Source organism: Haplochromis burtoni, unplaced genomic scaffold (genome assembly GCF_018398535.1).
Source record: "Haplochromis burtoni strain Fernald_Lab_line unplaced genomic scaffold, NCSU_Asbu1 Contig_643, whole genome shotgun sequence".
Classification (NCBI taxonomy): domain Eukaryota; kingdom Metazoa; phylum Chordata; class Actinopteri; order Cichliformes; family Cichlidae; genus Haplochromis; species Haplochromis burtoni.
Genome location: NW_024583004.1, coordinates 64,581 through 89,560, shown reverse-complemented (window position 1 = coordinate 89,560; position 24,980 = coordinate 64,581). Strand labels below are relative to the sequence as shown.

Sequence of the window (24,980 nt, the reverse complement as noted above, 5' to 3'; positions counted from 1 at the left end):
ACCTCAAAAAACAAACCCCTCCAAGCGCCTGGGTCATTAAAACATGGCCAGATGATGCTCTTCTCCAGCTACAGGACTGTATTAATCTGCGAGACTGCTCCATTTTTGAACAGCAGGGCCTGGAGACATTCACTCAGTCTGTCTTTTTCTACATTAGGTGCTCTGAAGAGAATGTGGCAGTGACCAAAACCATCCAGGTTTTTCCTAACTGAAAACCTTGGATGACAAGTGAAGTACAGGTTCTGATCAAAACTGAGGAACAGTTCTCTGTACAGCACTGCCAGGGCCAACCTGAGGAGGGGGATCAAAAGTTCCTTTTCCATTAGAACCAACTCAAATCAACTTGCCACGGTTTTCAAGGTTTTCCATTAGGTCATATTACCTGGTACAGGTACTAAAATGGTACCTGCTCAGGAAGGGTTCGAAAGTGATTTGAGCAGATGCTAAAAGGTGATGCCATCAGACTGCATGCCAACTGACCGGTCAGTAGCATCATTTGATGAGTCATGAGAACCGCCATTTTTTAAATGAGTCAATGAGAGAAATGGCTACAAAAACAACACCGTGATCCCTGAGTCTGACAAAAAGCAGCTATATCTTTGCCTCGACAACCAACTTTGTTGTAGCGTTCGTGTGGCATACTAATTACGTCATGCTCAGCCTCGTTGCTATGACAACAACCACGGACATTAGGTGGTAATGGAAAACCAGTTAAGCTGAATCAAGTCGTGGCTAGCTGACCCGAGTAGGTACTAACGGAAAAGGAACTAAACAGACCAGGGAAACCTACAGGAGGAGGATAGAGGGCATCCTCGTTGATAGCAACCCCCACCAGGTGTGGAGAGGGATCTAACCAGGTTATTCCACCTCTCCGTGACGTATGCCACTGTTTGCACCTGTCTGAAGGCCTCCACTATCATTCCTATCCTTAAGACTGGAATAGACAGCCTCTATGACTACAGACCTATACCCCTCACGTCTGTAGTCATGAAGTGTTTTGAGCGGACACTGTCTCAGTACATCAGAGACTGTCTACCCCCCTCGACTGACTCCCACCAGTTTGCTTACAGAGCAAATCGGTCCATAGAGGATTCCATCACCATCACCCTAAGCCATCTGAAGAACAGGAAGAGCTACGTGAGGGTGCTCTTCGTGGCCTACAGCTCAGTGTTCAACACCATAATCCTAGACATGCACACTACAGCTGGGTATTGTCACTGATTTCTTCAACCGATTCACTTCCGATTCACAAGGTCCCGATTCAATCTCCGATTCGATTCAAGTTTGAATCAGTCAGTCTTATAACTACCGTCTCCCTTCTTGGAGACTCTGCAAGAAGAGAAGCTGGTCTGCATATTGCGGAGTCATGCAGCTCCTTTGTGCAGTAACAATGTCATCAGCAGTTGAAAAAACTTGTTCAGAATGAACTCTGGTCCAAGGTAAGGAAAGATACTGCTTTTCTTAGAGAGCCAAAAGAGGATATTCCCCTGCATGGTCCCTCCACCAGATCAAAGGATCCTTAGAAAGTGGAACAGGTTGAACTTCCCTGTATCGATTCACTTCTTCCTTTGCCCTTTCAGTTAGTGTTTTCTGTGACGCTGTTTGTTTGTTTTTGGTGAGTGGACTGGCCCAAGGAGAAACATGAATGCAGAGTCCTTTGATATCTTAGTTGGAGGGGCATAATCCATTTCAACATGACCAAGGGAGGTGTCAGGGACAGTTTCCTCTACTCTGTCACCATCAGACTCTTGCTGTAGAAAAATGAAAACTTAATTGATAAAGAGAAATTAATTTGCAAAATAATTTTGAACTCTCCAGACAATTTAACATATTAATATTGGCAATGGAAGGAAATGACTATTTGTATTCAAACTTGAGTAGTGCAAAGAAACAATTGATTTTTTTTAACTAACACTTTTAAAATATTTACATTTTTGCACTATATTAATAATTTCTCATGTCATACATGCATCCCTACAGTTACACACATGCATGGCATATACACACATTTCATAAACATACTTTGACTTCAAGTTGTTTGACTTCAGTGAGAGACACTGATCCTCTTGTCCAGCAGTTGTGCGTGCAGAGGTGATGGATATGGGGATTTTTCTTCAGCCATAACCAGTGTGGCTGCTTTCAGTGGTTTCAAAGCTTTCACTATATCTTCTCCATCAGCCTCTGTAAGAGTACAGAGATTACTGTCACTTCTCCTCACTTCAGGTGAGAGTAGAGCTGCATAGATCGCTGGTTGTTGCTGTAGGAAGCGTTCCAGCATCTCCAACGTGCTGTTCCATCTGGTCACCCCATCAGTCACCAGCTTATGGGCAGGTAGCTTCAGTATCTTTTGCTTCTTTTTAAGCCTGCGACTTGCAATAGTGCTGCTATGAAAAAAGGATGCTATGCGTCTCACTCGGCCAAGCAGCTGAGCAACAGCTGGAACTTTCAGACCTACTTCTGAAGCCAAATTGAGTGTGTGGGCAAAACAACCAATGTGCAACCAGCCCGTTATTTCCACAGCTCTCACCATATTTGTAGCATTGTCAGTTATGATGACAGAGTTTTGTTTGTAAGCTCACAATCTTCTATTGCTTTGGACATTATTTGAGATAAATTAACTGCTGTGTGGCTTGCTTCAGTTGTTCTTGTCTGTAAGACATGGGACACGGTCAGGTAATTATCTGTTGCTCTGGATGTCCAGCTGTCATAGTGACTTTCTCTGCTGACTTGAGTGAGGCTGTAACATCGTTTTTCACTTCTGCATACATGTTTGGGATTACCACTCCACTAAAATGTTTGCATGTTGGTAAAAATGTAGCGTGGATTTGGACAGATGTATGTCTTTACATATGAAAGTTTGATAAACTGGGTTATTTTTTTGAGCACGTGGAAAAGTGGATGCAAACTTCACTGCAAATGCCTTTTTGAGTGAGCTTTGCTTCATGTTGGGTATTTTTGCTAGCATATCTGGATGATGCCTTGCTAAATGATTTCTGAGATTTGTGGTATTTCCACAATGTTTCACCATATGGCTTTGCTTTTGTCCAGCTCTTCACTGTATTCACAGTTCTTGAATCCAAAGTGCTGCCAGACATCTGCCTTTAGGCTTTGGCAGCGCCCTCAGTGGAGGAGCCATGGAAAAAATATATATATATATATATACAAAGCATTTCCATAAAGACATTGATGAGCAAGTTTGGTGTAGATGAATTTGACTGGCCTGCGAGGAGTCCCGCCCTCAACCTGCATGTAGTGATGTGGGTCCTTAAGCATCACGTTCCAGGGTGTTAGTAAGCCAGATGAGTCATACTAGGCAACACAGATTTAATTAACGAACATCATTTGTTATCCAGGGCTCCATTTATTATGTTAAGTAAACGTCTCTGATCAGCAGGATGCCCTTTGAGGAGTTAAATAATTAATAACAAATTATGTGGTCGGCAAATCACAGCAAGCTAAATAACTGAACTTCATGAGTTATGTATTCTTTCCTCATTTGTCTGAACAAACTTTGCTTTGTTCTTATCACATATCTGAGAAGAGAGATTCCAGCTTCTTCCCACTGTTGAAAACTTTAAATTCGTGCAGGTACATGTGAGTTTGGGGTTTGGGCCCATTCAGGATTTTCTCTACTATTGCCTAATGTCTGCTGGAAAAGATTCTTATCCCTGTCATTCTTCTGCTGAGTAAAGTGTGTGTGGTTGATGGATGGAGGTCTGGGAAAAACAGAAAAAATGAACGTTCATGTTTTACTGATTTTATTATATCCACATTGCAGGATGAACACAGGTACTTCAATGGCGATTGGAGTACCTGTGAAAGAAACAGTGCAAACATACAGCAGAACAACCTGACCTGCAAGAGGCCGTTAATCACCCGAAATCTTTAACTCGTGTCAAAAGTATTAAAATCATCGCCACACAAAATTACAAGTTGCTTCGACAGTGTGTAAAGCAGGATTGTAGGGATGTTTAACTCAGGCAATGTGTGTCTTATTTCCTGATTTCTTTATTTGAAAGACAAGATTTTCCATGCTACTCTCTAAAGAAAGCAGGCACTTTCATCTGGTTCTGTCAGAATATGTGTTCTAACATATACATTTGTGCAACAACACAGAAGTGGTGAAAAAATCTAGACTACCAGTACAAAATGCAATTTGGAAACAGCAAAAATATGCAATAGTGCACTACAGTAGCAAGATGGTGCTTTGACCAGTATCCCACCTCTACACACTTCTGCATCGTCCCATATTCTTTTATCATCTTCTTGCTACATCATTCTACACGCTTACTGCTCTTCTGGTTTCGTGGAGTGATAAACTGTTTACCAAAAACATTATCCTCTATGTTGGTGAAGAAACTGTTGACTCAAGCTTGAGAAATGTGCTCTACAATTGTGGCATTTATGGGCTTGGCAGGTTTTGACAGTTAGATAGGCTCTTCCACATGTGTGGACTTACAAAATGAAAAATGGAGTTACAAAGGTGTATACAACCAAACTTTGTTCAAATTGTAGACAACTTATTCTTGCAACATTCTCCTTAATGTCAAACAGCACTTACAAACTCCACCAAAGACTGAAAAGCATTTCACACGCTGTTTTGACGAATGTGTGCTGTACGAATCTGAAAACACACATGGAGAAGTTAGTGGCAGTTAGTGGCTCTTGGCAAGAAACACTCTCCCCACATCAGTCACTCATCTTTAACATAGTAAGAAGGTGATTTAAGCTAGCTTTTTCTCTACTTAAATTTTCTCCACTGATGTTTTATCTAACAAGCGTTAGCTAGTTCATAAACTTGTCTAGTTCAGCTAAGCAGAAGGTAGTTTGGGGGATGCCGTTATATAAAGTTTGCCTAACAGTGTTTTTTTTAGTCAGTAACAATATATGAACCAAACAGTTCATGGACTCCTCACTCGTTACTCACAGAAGTCTTCAGAGTCTTTAGCATCTTGCACACATGTTGCTTCCAGTCTTCCATTGAAGCAGACATTCATTGTATTTCAAAATCTTTGCCTTTCAGCTGTTGGGGACTCTCGTGCTAACCGGTCTGAAGATCTTCTTGAAGCAGATTGAGGTCTTGAGGGCATCACGAAACATGGAGCTGGAGAAAGCGTAGACGATGGGGTCCAAAGCGCTGTTGAGGTAGGTTAACACGATGCATATCATGAAAACCTGGGTTACCTTAGTGTAGGACTCGCAGTCATGAGGGTGGATTCCCTTGATGTAGGCCGATGCTAGGCCTGTGATGACGCTTGGCATGAAGCACAAGGTAAACACCAGAATGATCACCATGACCGCTCTGATGGCCTTCCGTCCCTTCAGCTTCCTGCCTACTCGCCGTTGGCGAAGCCGGCAGACTATCTTTGCTGAGCAGAAGAGCAGCAAGAACCAGGGCAGGAGGAACTCTGCAACAAAGGCAATGTAATGCAGCTTAATCGGCACGGGGTCTTCTTCATAGGAGTTGAAGCTACGGCACCTGCCACTCGCCTGGTGGAAAAGGTTAGCGGTCAGCAGCGGAATCCCGCGGACCACCACAGCAGCCCAGATCAAGCCCGCGAGCCAGCCCGCCTTTACTGAAGTCATTTGGCTGATGCAGTGATGTGGGTGGACCACCTTAAAGTAGCGATCAAGTGCCACCGCTGTCATGAATCCAATACTAGCAGAGCGATTGACAGTCAGCATGAAAAGGCTGATTCTGCACCAGACCCATCCAAACACCCACTTTCCTCGCAGGTGGGTGTCGATGCGGAAAGGCACGTTGATGAGGACCAAGAAGTCAGCAAGAACCAGATTGAAGAGGAAGAGGGTGTGAGGTTTCCATGACTTCATGCAACAGCAGAAAATCCACAAAGATACTATTGTTCCCGGCAGGCCCAGTATCTCAATTATCAAGCCTATTTCCATGAACATATTTTCTTTATTATTTTTCATGTGCCCGCTGCAGTGCAGTGAAGAATTATTTACTGCCTTCATTTCAGCTACGTGCCTTCTGAGCTCTTTGGTTTATCCGTAGTTCCTTATTTTCAGCAGGTCATGTGTTCTTTCATAAAAGAGAGAAGTGCAAAAAAAATAATTTTTTCCTTTTATTGAACATTTTGTGAAATACTAGCACACACACCTGAAACTTTACACATCCTTCTGTTCTGCCTTATTCGTCTGTTTCCCTTTAGATGAAAGCATCTATCAGTAAGATATATATCTGAAGCCAAACTTGAATACAGTAACTAGTTTATTGTTAGAAGCTTTCGTCTAACTTTTTGGAAGAAAATAAAGAAGCTCATTTAATGATTTCCATTTATGCATACCATGTAGTTATTTGTTTTTTAAACTTCAGTGCGAATCTCCCATGCAGTCTAACAAAGCAGTTTGCAAATTGTGTAAGTTATGAAAATGATTTCATAAAAGATACATTTTCCTTTCTATGTAGCGTAGGATTAACCATTAAAAAACACCAGGATTCATGTTAGACTAACAACTTTTGTTTTTAAAAGTTGCCATGGCAGCATTTATGTGCACACCGTGGATAACAAATAATCATAATTTATGCCCTTCATTCTAAACAGATATAAAGTAGAAAGTTTCATACTCACCAGCAGTCAACACTGACTCTTTGCTTTCCGCATGAGAAGACGGCGATGTGTCTTCAGCTTGTGCAGTGAAAGTGATATGATGTGATAAGATCCTTGGCAGTTTATAACTGCTGTCTTTGTCTGAGGGCTTGTTAGAACTTGTGGGTTATGAGTTCTCCAGAGAAGCGGCTCTGCAGCTGAACCACTTCTGCTATTATAGACGGTGACGTGTAATAAGCACCTTTATGACATTTTTCTTGACATTTTATGACACACAATATGTCAGGAAATTGTGTAATAATTAATATTTTGAGAGAATCGTAAATTATTTGACATTATGGGGAAATGATACCTTTCTTTTTGTTTGCTTAGTGGGGGGAATGTGGGAAAGACTATCCAGGGCCCTAACAGTAGGAGGGGCCACGGCAAGCTTGGAATGCAAAACATTTGTTTTTATTTTTCTTTTTTTTTTCTACACAGTTAGTATGTGACTTAAATTGCTATAAATTGCCTCCCTACAAATGGCAGAAAATGTGTTTAGTCCACTCTACACCTGGTCTCTCCTTTAAAGTACAGCTAATTTACTCTATCAAGGTGACTGTTGCTATGTCATCTCAAGGAAACAGTTTCAGACTATAAAACTAACAAGAAGACAAAAGAAAGGAGATTTCTTTCAAAACAAGAGTGACCATGTTGACTAGTGTAACTGTGAGCAGTTATTAAAGATAGGGAGCCAATGTAGCTGTGCCACTACCAAAATAACCCAGCACAACACCATGACGAAATGACTTTCATTTTATAAACAGCCAGCGGAGCAGCAGCAGATCCCTCTCCAAACAATGTGACATAAGGTGAGCTCATATAGTGGCAACTTAACGTTAGTCCAAGCAGTCGTTTGTACACTTAGATTTTCAGCAGTAAGCTTAGCAAGACTTCCACAAAGTAGCTTTAAATGTTATTTTAATAGTTCTCAGCCGGTGTGCCATGAGGTAAGCAGAGGATTTTGAGGAAGCCAGTGCATTTCACCGTGATGAAATGGCATTTTAAAATACCTCAATGACACTGCTTTTTAAATATATTAAAAAAAAGATAGGTAGCGTGCAGAGGGCATCCCTGTCAGATGCCTGAACCATCTCAACTGGCTCCTTTTGATGTGGAGGACCAGCGGCTCTACTCTGAGCCCCTCCCAGACGGCCAAACTCCTCACACTATCATTAAGGGAGAGGTCAGCCACCCTTCTAAGAAAGCTCATTTCTGTCGCTTGTATCCTCGATCTCGTTCTGTCAGTCACTACTCACAGCTCGTGACCATAAGAGAGGGTAAGGACGTAGATCGACCAGTAAACTGAGAGGTTCGCTTATAAGATAAGATAAGATAAGATAAGATAAGATAAGATAAGATAAGATAAGATAAGATAAGATAAGATAAGACAAGATAAGACAAGATAAGACAAGACAAGACAAGATAAGACAAGATAAGATAACCTTTATTATACACTCAGGTCTCTCTTCACTACGATGGCCTGGTAGAGCATCTGCATCACTGCAGCACCAGTCTGTCTGTCAATCGCTCACTCCCCTCTCCCCTCACTCGTGCACAAGACCCCAAGATGCTTATATTCCTCTTGGGGCAGGAACTGACCCGGAGTGGACACTCCGCCCTTTCCGGCTGAGGATTTGGAGGTGCTGATCCTCTTTCCCAACGCTTCACACTGGCCTGTGAATTGATCCAGTCGGAGCTGGAGGCCGAATCCAACAGAACCACATCATCTGCAAAAAGCAGATGTGAGATTCTGAGACCACCCAAGTGGACCCCTCCCACCACTTGGCTACGCCTTGAAATTCTGTCCATAAAAACTATGAACAGAATCCGTGACAAAGGGCAGCCCTGGAAGAGTCCATGACTCACCAGCAGTGTTGGGCAAGTTACTCTGAAAACGTAATTAGTTATAGTTACTAGTTACTTCTTCAAAAAAGTAACTGAGTTAGTAACTGTCATGGTCCTGGGTCGTGTGACCCAGCATTTTGTGTTTCATTTTGTTATCATCTTATGTTTTGTGTTAATTCTTATTTTGTATTAGTTCTTAGGGTTTGGTTCTTGTGTTCCGTGTTCTCCCTCCTGTGTTCTGTTCGTGTCCCTGAGTTAGTGTTGTAGAACAGTTTGTGAATTTCCTGTTTTACTTTGAAGGTCTGTGTCTCGTCGTGTCTAATTAGGTTCAGCTGTGTTCCCCTCTGGTGTGTCATTCCCTCATTACCTTGTGTGTATATATAGTGTGTGCCTGCCTGTGTTCCTTCTCGGTTCGTCTGTGTTATTCAGCGTTTCTCCGCGTCTCTGCCCTGCTTTCTCCGTGTCATCTCTGTGTATCATCCTGTGTCCTTATGCTTTCAGGTTTGTTTATTCGTTTTTTCCCAGTCTAGGCTTTAGTAGCTCCCTCTTCCTTATTTCCTGTTTTGTACTTCACCCTCACTGTAAATAAACACCCACTGGCACCCCAGCCAGTACCTGCATTTTGGGTCCTTTTCTCGTAACACCACACCACTGCCGCCCCAGCCTTGATAGTAACTGAGTTACAAGTAACTAATTACTAGGAAAAGTAACTATTGTGTTACTTTGAAAAAAATGTTTATCCCTCTGGGCTCCAGGGTATAGTTGGCTGTTTCTGACTACTTTTAATTTTACTTCTACAGTTCACCTTTAAAAATATTTACCTTCCCTTGTTTGGTATCATTCTTTTCAGCAAAACCTCACATGTCTGAATTACAGTTATTTTTATCATTTTGACATACTGTATTAACACAATTGATCCAAAATCAGACACAAAAATCTTTAAATCCAAGTAGAAAAAAGTTGTAATTTTTACTATAATAACCACAAACGTGTTTAACGAATCATTAACTTGAAATGCAAATATAAATTCTAAATTTTCAAAATCTATGCACAAGTTTTGCAAACAACAGTTATATGCAGCTACTTACCTAAAAATGCAGCCAAGGCATTTTTTTTTAACTATTTCAAACTATTTACATTACACTCAGCCGTTCTGCATCAAATAAGATGCCGCATAAATTATTTGTGCCACTCCAGCAACTAATTTCTGTCCACTGTAAAATAAAGGAGAACATCACGAGCCTGATACCTGCAGGCATGAAAGCAGGAAGTGTATCACTCCTGTTTTCCACCTACAGACGGCGTCTGGCTTTGGTGGCTTTTTGGCAGCACCCATGACATTCAGCAGACACACAAAACAAAACTATCCACTACACTACACACTAAATATACAACACAATACACTAACAACACACTGCAAACACGCTAAACATCACAAATCTCTCAGTTCTCAAAACTCTCTCTCTCTCTCTCTCACCGCCGTCACTCCTGAAACTTCCTCCTCTTCCTAAACAACCAAATGCCATGTTGCTATTTCATTTTTTTAATGGTCAACATGGTACATTTTTCCACCAGTAGGAAAGAGTGGAGATGTATTCAGGAAAAAACATTGCGTATATTTTTTATCGTAACTCTGGTTTTACATGGCCTATCAGCACAATTTAAAAACTGGTATAAAGTTTGAAGTCCACACTTATAACACAAACATGGAGAATCAGGGTTGCCTTGGGTTGACATAGCATCTTGTTGGTATGTCATCTGATTGGTTTACCATGACTACTTTATTCTTCCTCAGCCAATCAGCAGCACTTGTGTGATTGTTTCGCCCCGCTAGGTCCCGGTAAGATAAAGCAGACAGCTTCAACCGTCTGTGTGTTGAAAAAGTAACACATCCGCAACGCATTTTCTTGTTAGTAACTGTAACGGCGTTGTAATGATAGAAATAGTAATCCATTAGAGTTAAGTAACACCATTACTAACAGTGCTATTCCCGGAAACAAATCCGACTCTTGATTTCATCACTTAAGGAATATTCACAAACTCCCATTGTGTCGTACTGAGAACTGGAAATTGTTGTTCATACATTAATTTCATCACGTCTGGATTGCAGTCTTTGTTTATTTGTCTTAAGCAAAACTTCCTGGGAATCAGGTTGTTCAGAATGCTGCGGTGACGTCGTCTAAGTTTTCCAATTACTCACAGCATGCAGTGACTCAGTTACATAGACAGCATTTTAAGATTCTGCCTTCTAGAGCTCTCCATGGACAAGAACCAGCATTGGGGAACACTGTACATCCCGAGCAGGTCTCTCTTCCTTTGAGTTTAAGATCTGGGAAATCAGTGGTCTCTTTTGCTTAACATTTGGTTTTATCTTCTGGCATTTGAAAGGTTGAAAGCATAGGGCCAATAAAATGTTACTTACTTACTTTTAACTTATCTTTTTGGGTATCACAATCAGGTTGAAAACAGAAACAGGCTGTAAGAAGATAGACTGATATCAGTCCTCGCGTTAATAAAGGTCTGCCTGTGTACCAAATAGTGAGCAAGAAGACGATAGTAAGTAAAAAGACAGAGAAAATTGTCCTGAGGGTAATGGGGATAATGAAGTGAGGACAGATCATATTAGAAGTGCTACAAAAATAAAATTGTATTTTTAAGGTTTTTTATATAACATTGCATAAATCATATTATACTCAATCATCCTTAAATAAAGAAAATCGTGTACTCTTAAGCTTGATACTCCAAGCAAAACTCTACAATAAAGTAAACTATAATATGAAGTGAGGCTGAAATGTGAAGAGATTTCAAACTGTTCCAACATGGATGCATCGTAGATTTTCTTATATGTGTCATATGATTTCCTGATTACTGGCAATTCTAGTTACCACTACAGATTGTTGTGTATAGTTGTTAAATCAATTATTTGTTTGAAAAGACAAAAACATCTAAAGATACATGAGAGATATACAGGGTGGGCCATTTATATGGATACACCGTAATAACATGGGAATGGTTGGTGATATTAAAGTCCTGTTTGTGGCACATTAGTATATGTGAGGGGGCAAACTCCTCAAGATGGGTGGTGACCATGGTGGCCATTTAGAAGTCGGCCATCTTGGATACAACTTTTGTTTTTTCAATAGGAAGAGGGCCATGTGACACATCAAACTTATTGGTAATGTCACAAGAAAAACAATGGTGTGCTTGGTTTCAACGTAACTTTATTCTTTCATGAGTTATTTACAAGTTTCTCTTTGTTCACAGCCATTGACATGTCGAAGAGGTTAACACGTGAGGAGCGGATCGAAATTGTGTTGATATCTGGTGAACGCAGTAACCGGGTCATTGCAGCAGATTTCAATGCAAGACACCCTACGAGACCACCCATCTCCCACGCTACAGTTCAGTGTTGAATTGGTCAAAATGTGGACGCAAAAAAACTGTCACTAATGAAGAAACATCAGTGGCTGTCCTAGCTTCATTCAGCAAGAGCCCACAGCGTAGCACTCGCCGCATGTCACTGGAGAGTGGCATTAGTCGAACATCCCTTCGGCAGATATTAGCTACTCACAAATGGCACCCTTACAAACTCCAGCTACTGCAGCATCTCAACGAGGATGACCCAGATCGGCGCACAGAATTTGCAGAATGGGCAAAACAAAAATTGGAACAGGACCCTCAGTTCACGCAGAAGATTTTGTTCAGTGATGAGGCAAACTTTTATGTGAATGGTGAAGTTAACAAACAAAACCACCGCTATTGGTCTGACACTAACCCACATTGGATGGATCCCTCCAAGACTGTTGGAACAACAAAAGTGATGGTTTGGTGTGGTATATGGGGTACAACGATAGTGGGTCCATTCTTCATCAATGGAAACCTCAAGGCCACTGGATATTTGAAATTGCTACATGATGATGTGTTTCCCTCTTTATGCACTGAAGCTGGCACGTTCCCTGAGTTTTTCCAGCAAGATGGTGCACCACCACATTATGGGTGCCAGGTCCGAGCATTCCTAGATGAACAGTTTCCTGGAAAGTGGATTGGTCGTCGTGGGCCAGTTGAATGGCCCCCAAGGTCTCCCGATCTGACCCCCTTTAGGCTACGTCCACACGTACACGGGTATTTTTGAAAACGGAGATTTTCCGTTTTCGTTTTAAAAAATAATCCCGTCCACACATAAAGGCAGAAATGAAGGAAAACGCTGCTATGAACATGCCAAAGCAGCAGGTGGCGCTAGATTCCTAACCGTGCAGAAATGTTGGCCAATCAGAAGTCTAGAAGCCTCGGTGGGAAAAAGTAAACAAAGCTGGGGCATAGAAGCAGAACCGAGTCGTATGTGTGGAGGGACAGTAACTGTGTGTATATGTAAGCATTTAAACACTGCAGAGAGTAGAATTAACAGTAACAGTATTGTAGAAATTCATTTCACCGAAACAATAACGTGGCGCACAGTGTGACGTCAAAAAATGCGCACACCTTTGACGCTGCATTTTCTCCATTTTTCTAGTCCACACGTAAATGCAAAAACGGAGTTTTCAAAAATATCCACCCTGGCCGGAGTTTTTAAAAATCTTTGTTTTCAGTGACCAAAAACGCCGTTTACGTGTGGACAAAAGGTGCAAACGCATAGAAAAATCTGCATTTTCAAAACTACCCGGGTACGTAGCCTTAGACTTTTATCTTTGGGGTCATCTGAAGGCAATTGTCTATGGTGTGAAGAAACGAGATGTGCAGCACCTGAAACTATGGATACTGGATGCCTGTGCTGGCATTTCTCCTGCCGTGTTGCTATCAGTGTGTGAAGAGTGGGAGAAGAGGGTTGCATTGACAATCCAACACAATGGGCAGCACATTGAACACATTTTATAAGTGGTCAGAAACGTGTAAATAACTCATGAAAGAATAAAGTTACGTTGTTGTTATTGTTGATTGTCTATGAGAAAGCAACCCTTCTCCTCCTTTTCACTTTCAAGCCTTACTTACTGACTGACATTATTACCCTCATTAAGAACCACAATACAGATGATAAAATGGGCTATACTATAGGCCGGGGCTGCCCTAGGGAGTTTATGATTGACAGGTTCTGGTGTTATGAGCATACATTGTCCCTTTCACTCAGATCTGTTCCTTTTTATCAACTCTGGTTTCAAAGCACTAAAATAGTAACGGCCAACATGCTTATCAATGGATAATATCACAATGACTGCATCTTTTACATCTAGTAATGGACAAAAATTAATTCCAGAGACCATAAAAACCAAATCTTATTTTTTGCATTTTTCTTTGTAACCTGGATACCTTTTGGCCCAATCAATCTTAGGGTTTTGTGGTTTTTTTACAATCCCGTAAGATGGTATTGTTTACCATCTTATGAAACTGTCTCTGTGTCAACATGGAAAAAAGTAGTCTTGAAGGCATGCTCTCTATTTGGAACTATGACAAAAGTGTTTTTGAAAACTTTGGCAACAGATTTTGATGTTAGTTTCTCAACTTTCATGTTACCACAGTTTAAGATACAACGTGCGTATCTGAGATCAAATGATGGTGGGGTTTGGCAATGAATAGGGTCTGACTCATGAGATCACTAATGTAATGAAGCCTTTGAGCTTGAGCCATTCTGTCCCATTGTTTCTCATCCTGATTTATGTCATTGCATCCCATTTGATCGCTCTGTTGGATTTTATTTAAACATCATTTCCCCTTACTGGAACTTGTCCTGATGCATGCTTAGTCATCCAGGTAAGGAGATCTGAGACGTTGATTCTGTTCATCTGAACGTAGCGTTTTCAGTGGGAGAAACATTTCATCAATCATCCAAGTGACTTCTTCAGTCTCAGCTGACTGCAGGTTTTCCCAACCTAATGTAGCCAGATGGGTTACTCTGCCCTCTCCACCTCTCTCGCTCTCTCTCTCTCTCTCTCTGGCTGCTGTTCGGGTTGGGTTGAGTGGAAACACACCTGCACTCTAATTGCAGGGTGGCGACTGTCGGTATAAGGCCATGCAGGCTTCATTTCCCTATTAATTGCTTCTTTGCCTTTTGTGAGTGCAGTATCAGGCACCAATGCACTTATTTTCTTGGGATAATCAGGCAGTTTCGATCAGGCTCTACAACAGTTACAGGTAGGCCGTATGTGTATCCTCCTATCCACTTTAAAGGTTAAATAAGTGGTATAGTGGCGTATTGCTGTCCTGTTTACAGATTGGCCGACTTACTTATTTCCAGCCGTTGTGGAGAGGGCCGCTGCACTACTACCAGCAACTGATATAGCGTCCTTAATTCTGGGGTAAGTAGCATTTGGCATTATTTTGCTACTGACTATAAATTAGAATAAAACATAGCTGGGCTTGAGTTAGAGCTGGGCGATATATCGAGTTTTTAAAAAATATCGATATATTTTTATACGAGATATAAGATGTGACAATATCCTTTATATCGATATAGTCTATGTTACGTTATAATTATACTTGTGGAGCCGCAAGTTTGCCTCTCTTTCGTCCACTTTCGTCTTTACGCAACGTTACTCGGCCTCGCCTCTCCTTCACTGAACACAACTCCCCCTCCTCCCCCATCGCTTCACCTGCAGGAAGCGACAAGATGGACACGGCAAATCTCCGTTAACGAGTTACTGCGCATCGCCCCGTGCGTGGGGCTGGACGGCGTCAACGTGTTAGCTAGCTAACCACGCTAACGAGCTAACCACGCTAACGCCATGCAGCCCAGAGGTGCTGCACGGACTAAAATCCTTTCATTTTCTCAAAAGTTGACAGCGCGCCTTATGTATGAATTCTGGTTGTGCTTGATGGCCGCGAACCGATTTTATGTGGAACACGGCGCTCAGCAATCTGTCAAAAAATGTTTTAGTACGACTTTGGTAAGCTACGGAGCTGCACCGCTTGATGGATTGTCGGAGCATTACGGCTGAGCCTCGCGGAGTGATACGTACTGTGCTTCAACGTAATATTACCCTACTGTGTATAAGGACCATAAATGGCACCTGTTAAGAGACGTGGTTGCGAAGCGGATTTCAAACTCCAGGCTGTCAGTCACGCAGTACAAGTTGGGAACAGAGCAGCTGTGAAATCTGTCTTTGTTATTGTGCTCGTCTTTTAGTTTACATTTTGACTGCACATTTGTGAGCTTTTTGTTATGCACAAAAACAACATTGTTTTCTTTTATTTATGGAGCATTATTATTTAATAAATGCTCATAATTTATTTTTGAGTAAATTTTATGTACATCTGCTCTATGTTAATAAAAGTGCCTGTGTGACATCTGGGACACAGCTTTGACTAAGAACTCTCTTTTTGTTCTTACTTTATGGCTTTAAAAAATATATCGAGATATATATCTTATATCGCCATCCAGCTAAAAAATATCGAGATATGAATTTTGGGTCATATCGCCCAGCCCTAGCTTGAGTGATCTCTTGCCCGTTTATTTTGCTGGTGTTTACTTACATCTGATATTTGTACTTGCACGTTTGACTTGCTCCAGTCGCCACAGAGAGCGCCTTTTTGGAGTGTTTGCTAGGATCAAATGTCATAACGACCATCATCGGTGCAGGCAACTGTTTGCCTGTGGAGTGTAAATTCCTAGGCTTGTGTACTTTACTTTCTTTGTTTTAAAAGAGTGTGCGTCTTTTATTATTGTGTGCTTGGAGTAGATTTTTTTTAGTTTGACTGTGAGCAATGAGCCTGTTGCTAAAGCTCCTTTTCCATTAGTAACTACTCGAATCGACTCACTATGGCTCGCCCCGACTCAACTCAGGTTGACTGGTTTTCCATTACAATGCAGTACTACCTAAGGCCATGTCTCTGCTTTGGCCTTCCGTCCACACTGAGACAGCGTTTTTGGTCAAGGAAAACTGAACTCTTTGAAAAAACTCTCCAAAGTGGATACATTTGAAAACGCCGTTTTCACGTCACAGTGTGGACTGCGAAAACGCAGTCAGCCCATTTAAAAAACTCGGTGCTTTTCCTCGACATTTAGCAGCAACATTTCAAAAATAAATGGCAGATAGAAATAACGCAGGTCGAATTGTCTTACATTTCACGCATGTGCAATACAGGAACACTGTCAGTCGTTTCAGTGTGGATGAACAACTGTTCGTAAACGATTACAAACGATAGTGTGAAAGCAGAGAGTTTTTAGACAAAAACGCTGTTTTCAAATTTATCCGGATTAGTGTAGATGTAGCCTGATGTGTGTGGTCTCTCTCCCCACTTGGTGGCGTGCAGTCTGACGAAGTCACATTTTAGTACCTGCTCACTTGGAACCCCGGGTGGGGAGGTGCTAAAATAGTACTTGGTAGCAGGTATTATGACCACAATGGAAAACCCTTAAAACCGTAGTAAACCGTGCCAAGTCGATCCAAGTAGGTACTAATGGAAAAGGGGCTTAAGTGTCCTATTAGATTTTTGGGACTTTTTTTTTTTAAGCTTTTATTTAACTTTTTTCCCCAACAAATATAAGACTGGTTCACATCCAAAATAATAACACTACACAGCACTAGAATATTACAACATTATGTCCATAATTGTTGTCCACTAGGATCCAGTTTACAGGTTACTCCCAGTGCTTCCAGTGGTTTCTTCCATTTGTCCACAAAAATTCGGGAGCTCCCATCAATATAGTGTCCCAGCCTGATCAGAGTCATAACTTCAATGATGAGCGACTTCCATAGAGAAATGGAGGGAGGCTCAGCCCCCACCCATCTCAACATAATGCTTTTCCTGGCCAACATTAACAGTGACTGAATTACATGCTCATGTTGTACCAGTGAGACAGGGATATATCCCAATATACACATTAATGGGTTTTCTGTCACCTGATGACCAATGGCTGTACTAATATTGGCGCAGACCTCTTTCCAAAATGACTGGATAATAGCACATTCCCACAAGCAGTGGAATCTAGTGCCCACTCTGACCTTACACTTGAGACAGTTTGGAGATGTTCCCATATTATACTTGCTATAAATATACACATTGTGCAGACTTTTGTACTGCAGTTCTTTAAATCGGTTACAAACAGAGATTTTAGATGGAAGGACCAGGATTTTGTCCCATGCCTGTATATCTATTTCACATTTAAGCAGCGTCCCCCAAGATTTTCTCAAGCATGCCAGTTTATCCACAATTAGGGCATAAATCTCGGAATAAAACTTTGATACAAAATGTTTATGCTCCCTATTATCCAGAAAAAATTTCTCCAACCGAAAAGAGGCAGTTGAGATTTGTAATGATTTAGCATTTTTTAACACATAATTTCTCAATTGCAAATACTTATAAAACTCTTTGACATAGAATACTGGGATTCTATGTCTTGTCTTCAAGGATTCAAATGATTTAAACTCACCATGTTTAAAGAGGTCATAAAACCTCTTTACACCTACTTTATGCCATCCCACAAAGCTTGACCCTATGTTTTGCGGCAGATGGTGAGGATTATTTATAAACGTTGACAAGATATTAAACGGAAGACTACTGTTAAAAAAATTTCTCAGTTTTCCCCACGTCCACATAGCATTATATATCAGTGGGTTATGCTTTATTACATGAGGTAAGTCATTTAGACTTTAGATTTTTGGGACTTTTAATGTTGTTTTTTGTTTTTTACTGAGGTGAACCGAGGATAAGCCAGTAGCTGTGGAACCTTTGGTGGTGGGTTGTTTCCACTTTTGTTGTACAGCACCTTGGGTCCAAAGTTGGTTGGTTGGTGTGTCTGTGTGATTTTTCTCTCTCATGGTCCTCAGCTTCTGGTAAGTCCAGGTTGTTTTATCTTTGATCAATGGTTGCTAATCAATGATACATCCAGATTAACAGAGTCACCTTTATGGGACTTACTGAATCTTGTCTTTTCTTCAGAGGAGCCAGGGCCACTGCTGTCAAAGGATGATTTTTATCTCTATCTGCAGGAATTCATATTTAGTGGCATTGCTCTGATCTGGGTGCTTCCCTTCCACATGCATACAAGGGAAGTATAAGGCAAGGACAGCAGCAGCAAGACCCCAGCACAGAGCACAACAGGCAACATTGAAAACAAGGGTATAGGTGGGTTGCAGTGCAGCTTGCAGATGCACAGCAAACACAGTCAGGCTGAAGCGGCTTAAATAGTGTGACCTCTTTTTGACGCATAGAAGAATAATCAAGCCATCAACTGATGTGGGCTGACACTGAGACCAGTTGATCTTCCTGGATTACACCATACTTGACTTCATGATCTACCAGAATTCACTCGTCCCGTCCGCTGTCATGCCGTACTATAAAATGTCAGCTGTGTGTTTGCCAGAATCACTGGACTCTGATCTGGACGGCTGCCATTCATTCAACTGTTTTATTAGCGTACACATAAAACAAACACACACAAGCAAGCAGCGCCACCACGTCAGGACTGACATCTGCTCTCAGACCCACTTTATGGTTGCAGTGTATACTATGCATGTGTGAAACCAGGCTGTTAAGAGCTCGCTTCCATATTTGTACCATATGTGTTTATTTGTATATTGGCATCTTTGTGTACATGTCAGTTGGTGTCAGTGATTAATTAGTGTAATCCACTTCCTTATTTCTATAATAAGAAAAGAAAACATGATAACATCATATAAATTTCTCCCCTGTACCTGAGCCATTCAGCTCCCTAAATAAGCTAAGAAATGCATAAACTAGCTACAGAGAGGACGGTGAAAGGTTTTTATGCACACCAAATAAATACAATACATTTGAATATGATGTAACTATGAAAATATTGAAAGCTATTTGAATGTAGGCTGTACTTGGACCAAACGTATTAGTCTGGTGTATTGTTTTTTCTGTTCACTTTCTAAATTTGTGTTATTGCGCTAATCTTTACTAATCATTTTAAAGGTAAATGCACAATTAATATGTCCTAAATAATGACTGAACAATGAAATTTCTGGATTTCCCGGCAATCTGCTTCAGACTTGTTGAAGTGTCTTAGGTGGGAAAAGTGGTGGACTGGCCAACCAAAGTGCCATTCTTTAATTTACCTGATTATATAATGTAAATATTAAACTGATCTATTAATATGATTTCTGACTCGCTTCTCTGACACACCTAGGTACTGTAGTTCACTGATAACCGCCAATCTGACCCACTGCATGACTCAGATACAGCATTATATGGCGCTTCCGTGTCTGCCCTTTGAAAACACTCATCGATACAATTCTTCGCTCACTTATTGTATGCTTAAAACATTCAAACAGCCACTGTGGGATCAATACTAGGATTTGCACACAACACACACACAGTTACTGCTCAGGTGGTCCAGGTTTGCTTCCCGAGTTTTCCCTCAGTTCACAGCTTCAGCCTGTGACAGGGACATCACTGTCTCACTCTGATAACATGGAGCAGCTTAATGTTTAGCCCAAGACCCATGCACATGCACACACACACACACACACACACACACTAGAGAGCTAAGAGATTACAAAGGCACAGAGACCCATATGCCGACAAGCAATGGAGACGAGTAAACTCAATGTGAGGCGAATGCGAGGTAACGATCAAGGTGAGTTATAACTGCTAATAGCATTTTAAAATGTGTAATGACTGAAGAAGAAAAAACTTGAGGTGGTGCTACCTGCCACTGCATCTTTATTTCTTCTGCACTGAGTGAAGAAGCAAAGTGATGGAGTTCAATTCTGTACAGATGGTAAATTATTACTGATTGTATTGACTGGGGAAAATAATTGACCGTGAAAGTCGCCTAGCTGATATTTATAGTAAAGTGAAAACTTGTTGAAGTCAGTCTAAGCCTTTAATTTGCTAAGTAGGGCTATTAGCCTGTTAATCCACACGAGAGGCTGTCAGCTGTGCTGCGTGGCCTGAGAATGAGTGAGTGAATTCATTTTGAACTTGTAATAATGTAAAGAACAAAATTCAACAAAATTTTCTTTCTCTTAAAATTTTATGATTTTTTTTTTTTAATCTGGACAGGAAAATGCTGGCAAGAGAGATTAATGTTAAACACGCTGTTTAATATATTAATAGACTTAGCAGCCTTCCGTTCAAGAAATTATGAAAACAGGATTTATTGCTCAGACTTTACAATTTCATGAAAGAGAGCGTTGAATAATGTAATTAAAAGGAAGGCAAATGTCTTTAAAACAGACTTTTATCCGTAAATAATCGGATTACTTTTCAGAGCAGGAAGCTATTTCCATCTATGGTTGAAGTAATTTATCGTTTCATTTTTTTCTGATTTTGATCATCTTACTTTACATCCATGAAAAACAAAAGAGTGAGAGACATAACCCATAATCCAGAGCCATTATGAGAAAAAAACGTGGCACAGAATAGTTTGTTGAAATCAGTAAACTTCTTAAGTTTGGCTTTTAATAGTTGTATTAACATTTACAAATGTAAATCATCTCGATAAAATTTATAAAACAAAAGCTTGAACCTTCCACAAAAAATGAGAAAATAGGAAGTGAAAACTAAACTATAGTCTTTGAACTTTGGTTAATTAAGGCTAGCTGTTACCCCCAGCTAACGTTAATATTTTGTAAATATTGTTTTCTGGTGTTTACTTCGACATATTTTACATTTAATTTGTTTCACAACCTAAATATTAATTTTCAGTGATATTTCTGACCAGGCAGCATCTTCCTTTAAAACCTCATTTCAGTCCATGTAGCACATACGTGTGTGTGTGTGTGTGTGTGTGTGTGTGTGTGTGTGTGTGTGTGTGTGTGTGTGTGTGTGTACATATATATTCGTATGTGTACGTGTATATAGTGGTTTGCTCTATATGTCTGAAATAAAGATACAATAACAATATATGTAATACTGTACATTCAACCTACAGGCTGACTGAACATTGTAGAACAGCTGGAGACGGGGGGAGGGGGGGTTTCGCGCAGTTAGTCTACACAACCCAAAACTAACGTAAAGCAATTATTATAATTTTTATTTTTATTCTGTACAAATTATTTCAAATAAAAACACGTTATGGGCAATTGGCTGTCAAAGTCTTGTCTGTGCACAGTAAACATTAGAAGTGAACTGAATTTATTAGGCTGACAGGTAGACAGACAACTCTAAGAAAAGGGTGCCCCAGGCAAAGAAATAGTCTGACGGCTTTTTTAATATTTGAACTGTTGAACAAATGAAACAAATAGAAGTTCATACCTCTGACAGCACTAGTGCCGAATTCAATTAAATGTTTCTGTCAAATCACAACAACAGGCACCTCTAGTTACTTTGCATTATAACGTGAAACCCTACAAAAACAGAGAGAAATCAGTTGAACAGTCTTACTGCTAAGCTGAGCTAAATATCTGGATGACTTAATATTTACAGCAAAGAAATGAGAGCACTCATCTAATTTATTCTCATCATTTATTAGCCCAGGCTTAATCTGTTTACTCTAAACTATTAAAAATCTTTGAAAAGTTATTTAGAAAACTACACATATTAAATAGTTTAAGAAAAGACGAAAACGCCTCGTCTGGGGATCCTCAGCCCTTCCCATGAGGGTGGCACGGATGCCCCTCCGGTGGTCCTCCTTGGGCTCTCGCACTCTGGGGCCTCTGGATGTCTGGGGCCTGGATCTCCTCCATGCCTGCTTCATGCCCTGGGGGACGGGGCTATGGCTCCTACATCCTCTTGCAGACCATTACATGTGGAAACCATTTGAATACAAGCGCGCTGATCCACACAGGTGTGCACACGGTGTTCACTGTTCGTAGACTTAAATTACACCTTTCTTGGCTGCTACTTCAAAGCACATTGTGCGCTGTCTGTCCTGCGTGCTGCACAACAACATTGAATATTTAGTATTTACTGCTGTTTACACTTAGCTAGATTAATGCGATGGTGTTGTGTTTAGTATGTTGCTTTGTTTTTTTTTGCTTGTTTTCTATTCTTTCTCTCTCAACAGGTGATCCAGGAGATTTTTTTTCCCTTTCTCACTGTCCCTCTCCCCTTCTGTTTTTCTTTTCCTTCCTCTTTCTTTCTCCCTTTCCTATCCCTCACTCATGTCTGTCCCGTCTGTAACAACTGAAAATAAGAAAAGAAAAAAAAAAAGAAAAGACGAAAACATCCAGTAATTTCTGTCTCTTTTTGACAGGGATTGTTGAAAATGACTCCCCAGCAGAACCACATGGCAGCAGCCCCGCTCGACCTGTTTCTGCTCTTGTTCGTCTCTACGTGTATGCGCTGCATGGCTGCCTCTGCGAGGTGGCCTTCACTGCTGTGTGGGACTGGTGCAGCACCCAGGACAGGAGGCTGGCAGGCCACAGCAGTCTGTGGGCGCTGCCCATGTATGCCACAGCAATCTATCTCATGGAGAGGCTGAGGGCACTGATGCTCGCTCAGAATCACCCACTGACTGTGCGGCTCGTGCTCTACACTGTTTTCATCTACCTGTGGGAGTTCAGCTGGGGTGTGGGGCTTAGTTTGTTGGGAGCCTGTCCATGGGACTACTCAGGCCATAGGTACAACCTGAGAGGACTGATAACTCTGGACTATGCACTTCCCTGGGCTGTGGCTGCATATATAGCAGAACAGCATGTGATCAGGCACACTTTAAGAATAAGACTGCATAACTGAACCGCTGTTGTGACGATCTGGACTCATGTGCTTCCAAAACACTTGATTAATTAATTTCATATTAATTATATTAAAAGTAACTATTCTGTTGTTTTTAGCAGTATAATAAACCTGACTGGGAAAGTACATTAAAGGAGTAGTCTTGATTTTGGAAAATAAGATAACAAAAAGTCTCTACACAAAGCCACAGATATGAATTAGCCTGGACACTTGGAAAAATAAAATATTATGAAGAAACAGCAGGTGTAGTTTTATAGTAAAGTGAATAAAAACAGAAAGAATGATCAACAATGAGCTTTGAACTATTGAGAAAGTGAAGCCAGCTTTCTTACATCCTTTGATCTTTTCCCAAAGGATTATTCACACTAAGCTAAAAGAATCCAATTGCTTAATACAGTCAACACTCACCTTTTTATATCTTTGCTTTAAGAAGCAGTTTTACTTTAAATGTTTAGCCTCATTGAAAGTAGAAGAAACTCCAGCAATCTATTCTCTCAATGCAACATAAATACTCTTCCCTTTGTAGCTTCAAGGCCAAATTCATGCACGTAAGCATACAAGGAACTCTCCAATATTTCATCCTTTAAAAAGATTGTTTAAAACAGCTTGTACCGATTTGCAATGAGGAAGTTAGTGTATGTATTTTTAAAAAAAACTGAACAATAACAGCACACGTGGTTCAGCACTTTTATGCACATTACACAAAGGCAAACATAGATTTACGCTCTGCCTATGCAAGACAAGACACAAGCCTATTTAAGTCTCCACAGATAACGTGAGACAAAGCGTCCTGCAAAGTAGTAGATGGGAGCAAAAATTAAACAAACAGTGAGAATAAAAAACAGGAAATGTCCACAAATGTAGCTAAATGCTGAAAAGTAAGTGTCAGACCAGAAACCAGTTAGTCAAAAACACAAACACGTGCCTTGCGTTGTGCGTTTAGCCCTGTACATTTGGCTGTGCTGTGATTGGTGCCTTCCTGGTAACATTTTTTGCTGGTGCATCTAAAGCAGTAAAATTCTGAATTCAAACAAGCTCAAATTTCAGCACTGGGATTAAATAAAATAGTAGACAAAACCTAATAAGTGGGCTTTAAATTATCTTCATATATGACAATAACATCATTAAGCTTACGCACTGCCACCCCCAAAGTATCTGGAACAATTCAAATCTTTATTGAAAGGCTCTTTCAGACTGTCGACCGAAGGCTAATTACACTGCTGATTTATAAAGTGTCACCAGTTCTTAAATGTCAGCTTTGTAAGAGACTACATGACAAATGTAGGTGGTTGAAAAGCAGAAGACAAGTACTCAACCAATCAGAAATGTCCAGCGCAGCAAGCTCCACACCCATAGTTCCCATTACTTATTAATAAATATTGTCCCACCTAGCTGGAACGTTTTATTGCAGGGCAACGTTCCTGGATCTTAATTTATAGCTTACGCGTCCATGGGAAAAGTGTAGTGAAAACAATTCAGAAAATGTTCATTAAAAAAATATTTGTATTTGTTTTTTTAGTCTGGGTGCCATCGATAATTATGACTGGCATCTCACAGCCAAATATGCTTTGAACTCATTTACAGTCATTTGTGCATTACTGGGGGAAATCCCGTACTCCATTAAACAGTGGTGATTAAATAGGAACCTGGCAGTTGGCACCTAACAGCAGTGTCATCTGACAACAAGGCTGCGTTCCTGATACTCGTTGAAACTTGTGTTTTTAAGTCCTTTCAGCCACTGGGACTGAAGTTTATGAGTGACAGTCATCTTGCAAGGAAAGCACATAATGTTATTTCTGTAGATATTTATTTTTCTCTCACACTCACATACAATTACGTCTGATGGGAGACTACAGTTTTCACATTCTTTAATCACTTTTATTGCAGGGTTTACATCATTTAGTCTTTATGTGTTAGTCCATGAAATGCCTCTCAGTGAGCAGG

The 24,980-nt window shown here is 40.7% G+C and overlaps 2 protein-coding genes across 2 annotated transcripts; one reads left to right on the top strand and one right to left on the bottom strand.

Moving 5' to 3' along the window:
* Window positions 1–3,741: 3,741 nt before the first annotated feature.
* On the bottom strand, window positions 3,742–6,903 carry hcar1-3 (hydroxycarboxylic acid receptor 1-3). The gene is made up of 2 exons (XM_005949242.2): window positions 6,594–6,903; window positions 3,742–6,043 (listed from the first exon to the last, which is right to left on the bottom strand). Exon 2 carries the CDS (start codon window positions 5,974–5,976, stop codon window positions 5,020–5,022), a length of 957 nt encoding a protein of 318 aa, XP_005949304.1. The 5' UTR covers window positions 5,977–6,043; window positions 6,594–6,903; the 3' UTR covers window positions 3,742–5,019.
* Window positions 6,904–14,252: 7,349 nt separating this feature from the next.
* On the top strand, window positions 14,253–23,150 carry LOC102311471 (transmembrane protein 229B). Its single transcript, XM_005949240.3, has 4 exons — window positions 14,253–14,582; window positions 14,662–14,746; window positions 18,380–19,992; window positions 22,555–23,150. The coding sequence occupies exons 3-4, from the start codon at window positions 19,944–19,946 to the stop codon at window positions 23,034–23,036; spliced, it is 531 nt and encodes a 176-aa protein (XP_005949302.1). The 5' UTR covers window positions 14,253–14,582; window positions 14,662–14,746; window positions 18,380–19,943; the 3' UTR covers window positions 23,037–23,150.
* The last annotated feature ends 1,830 nt before the right edge of the window (window positions 23,151–24,980 follow it).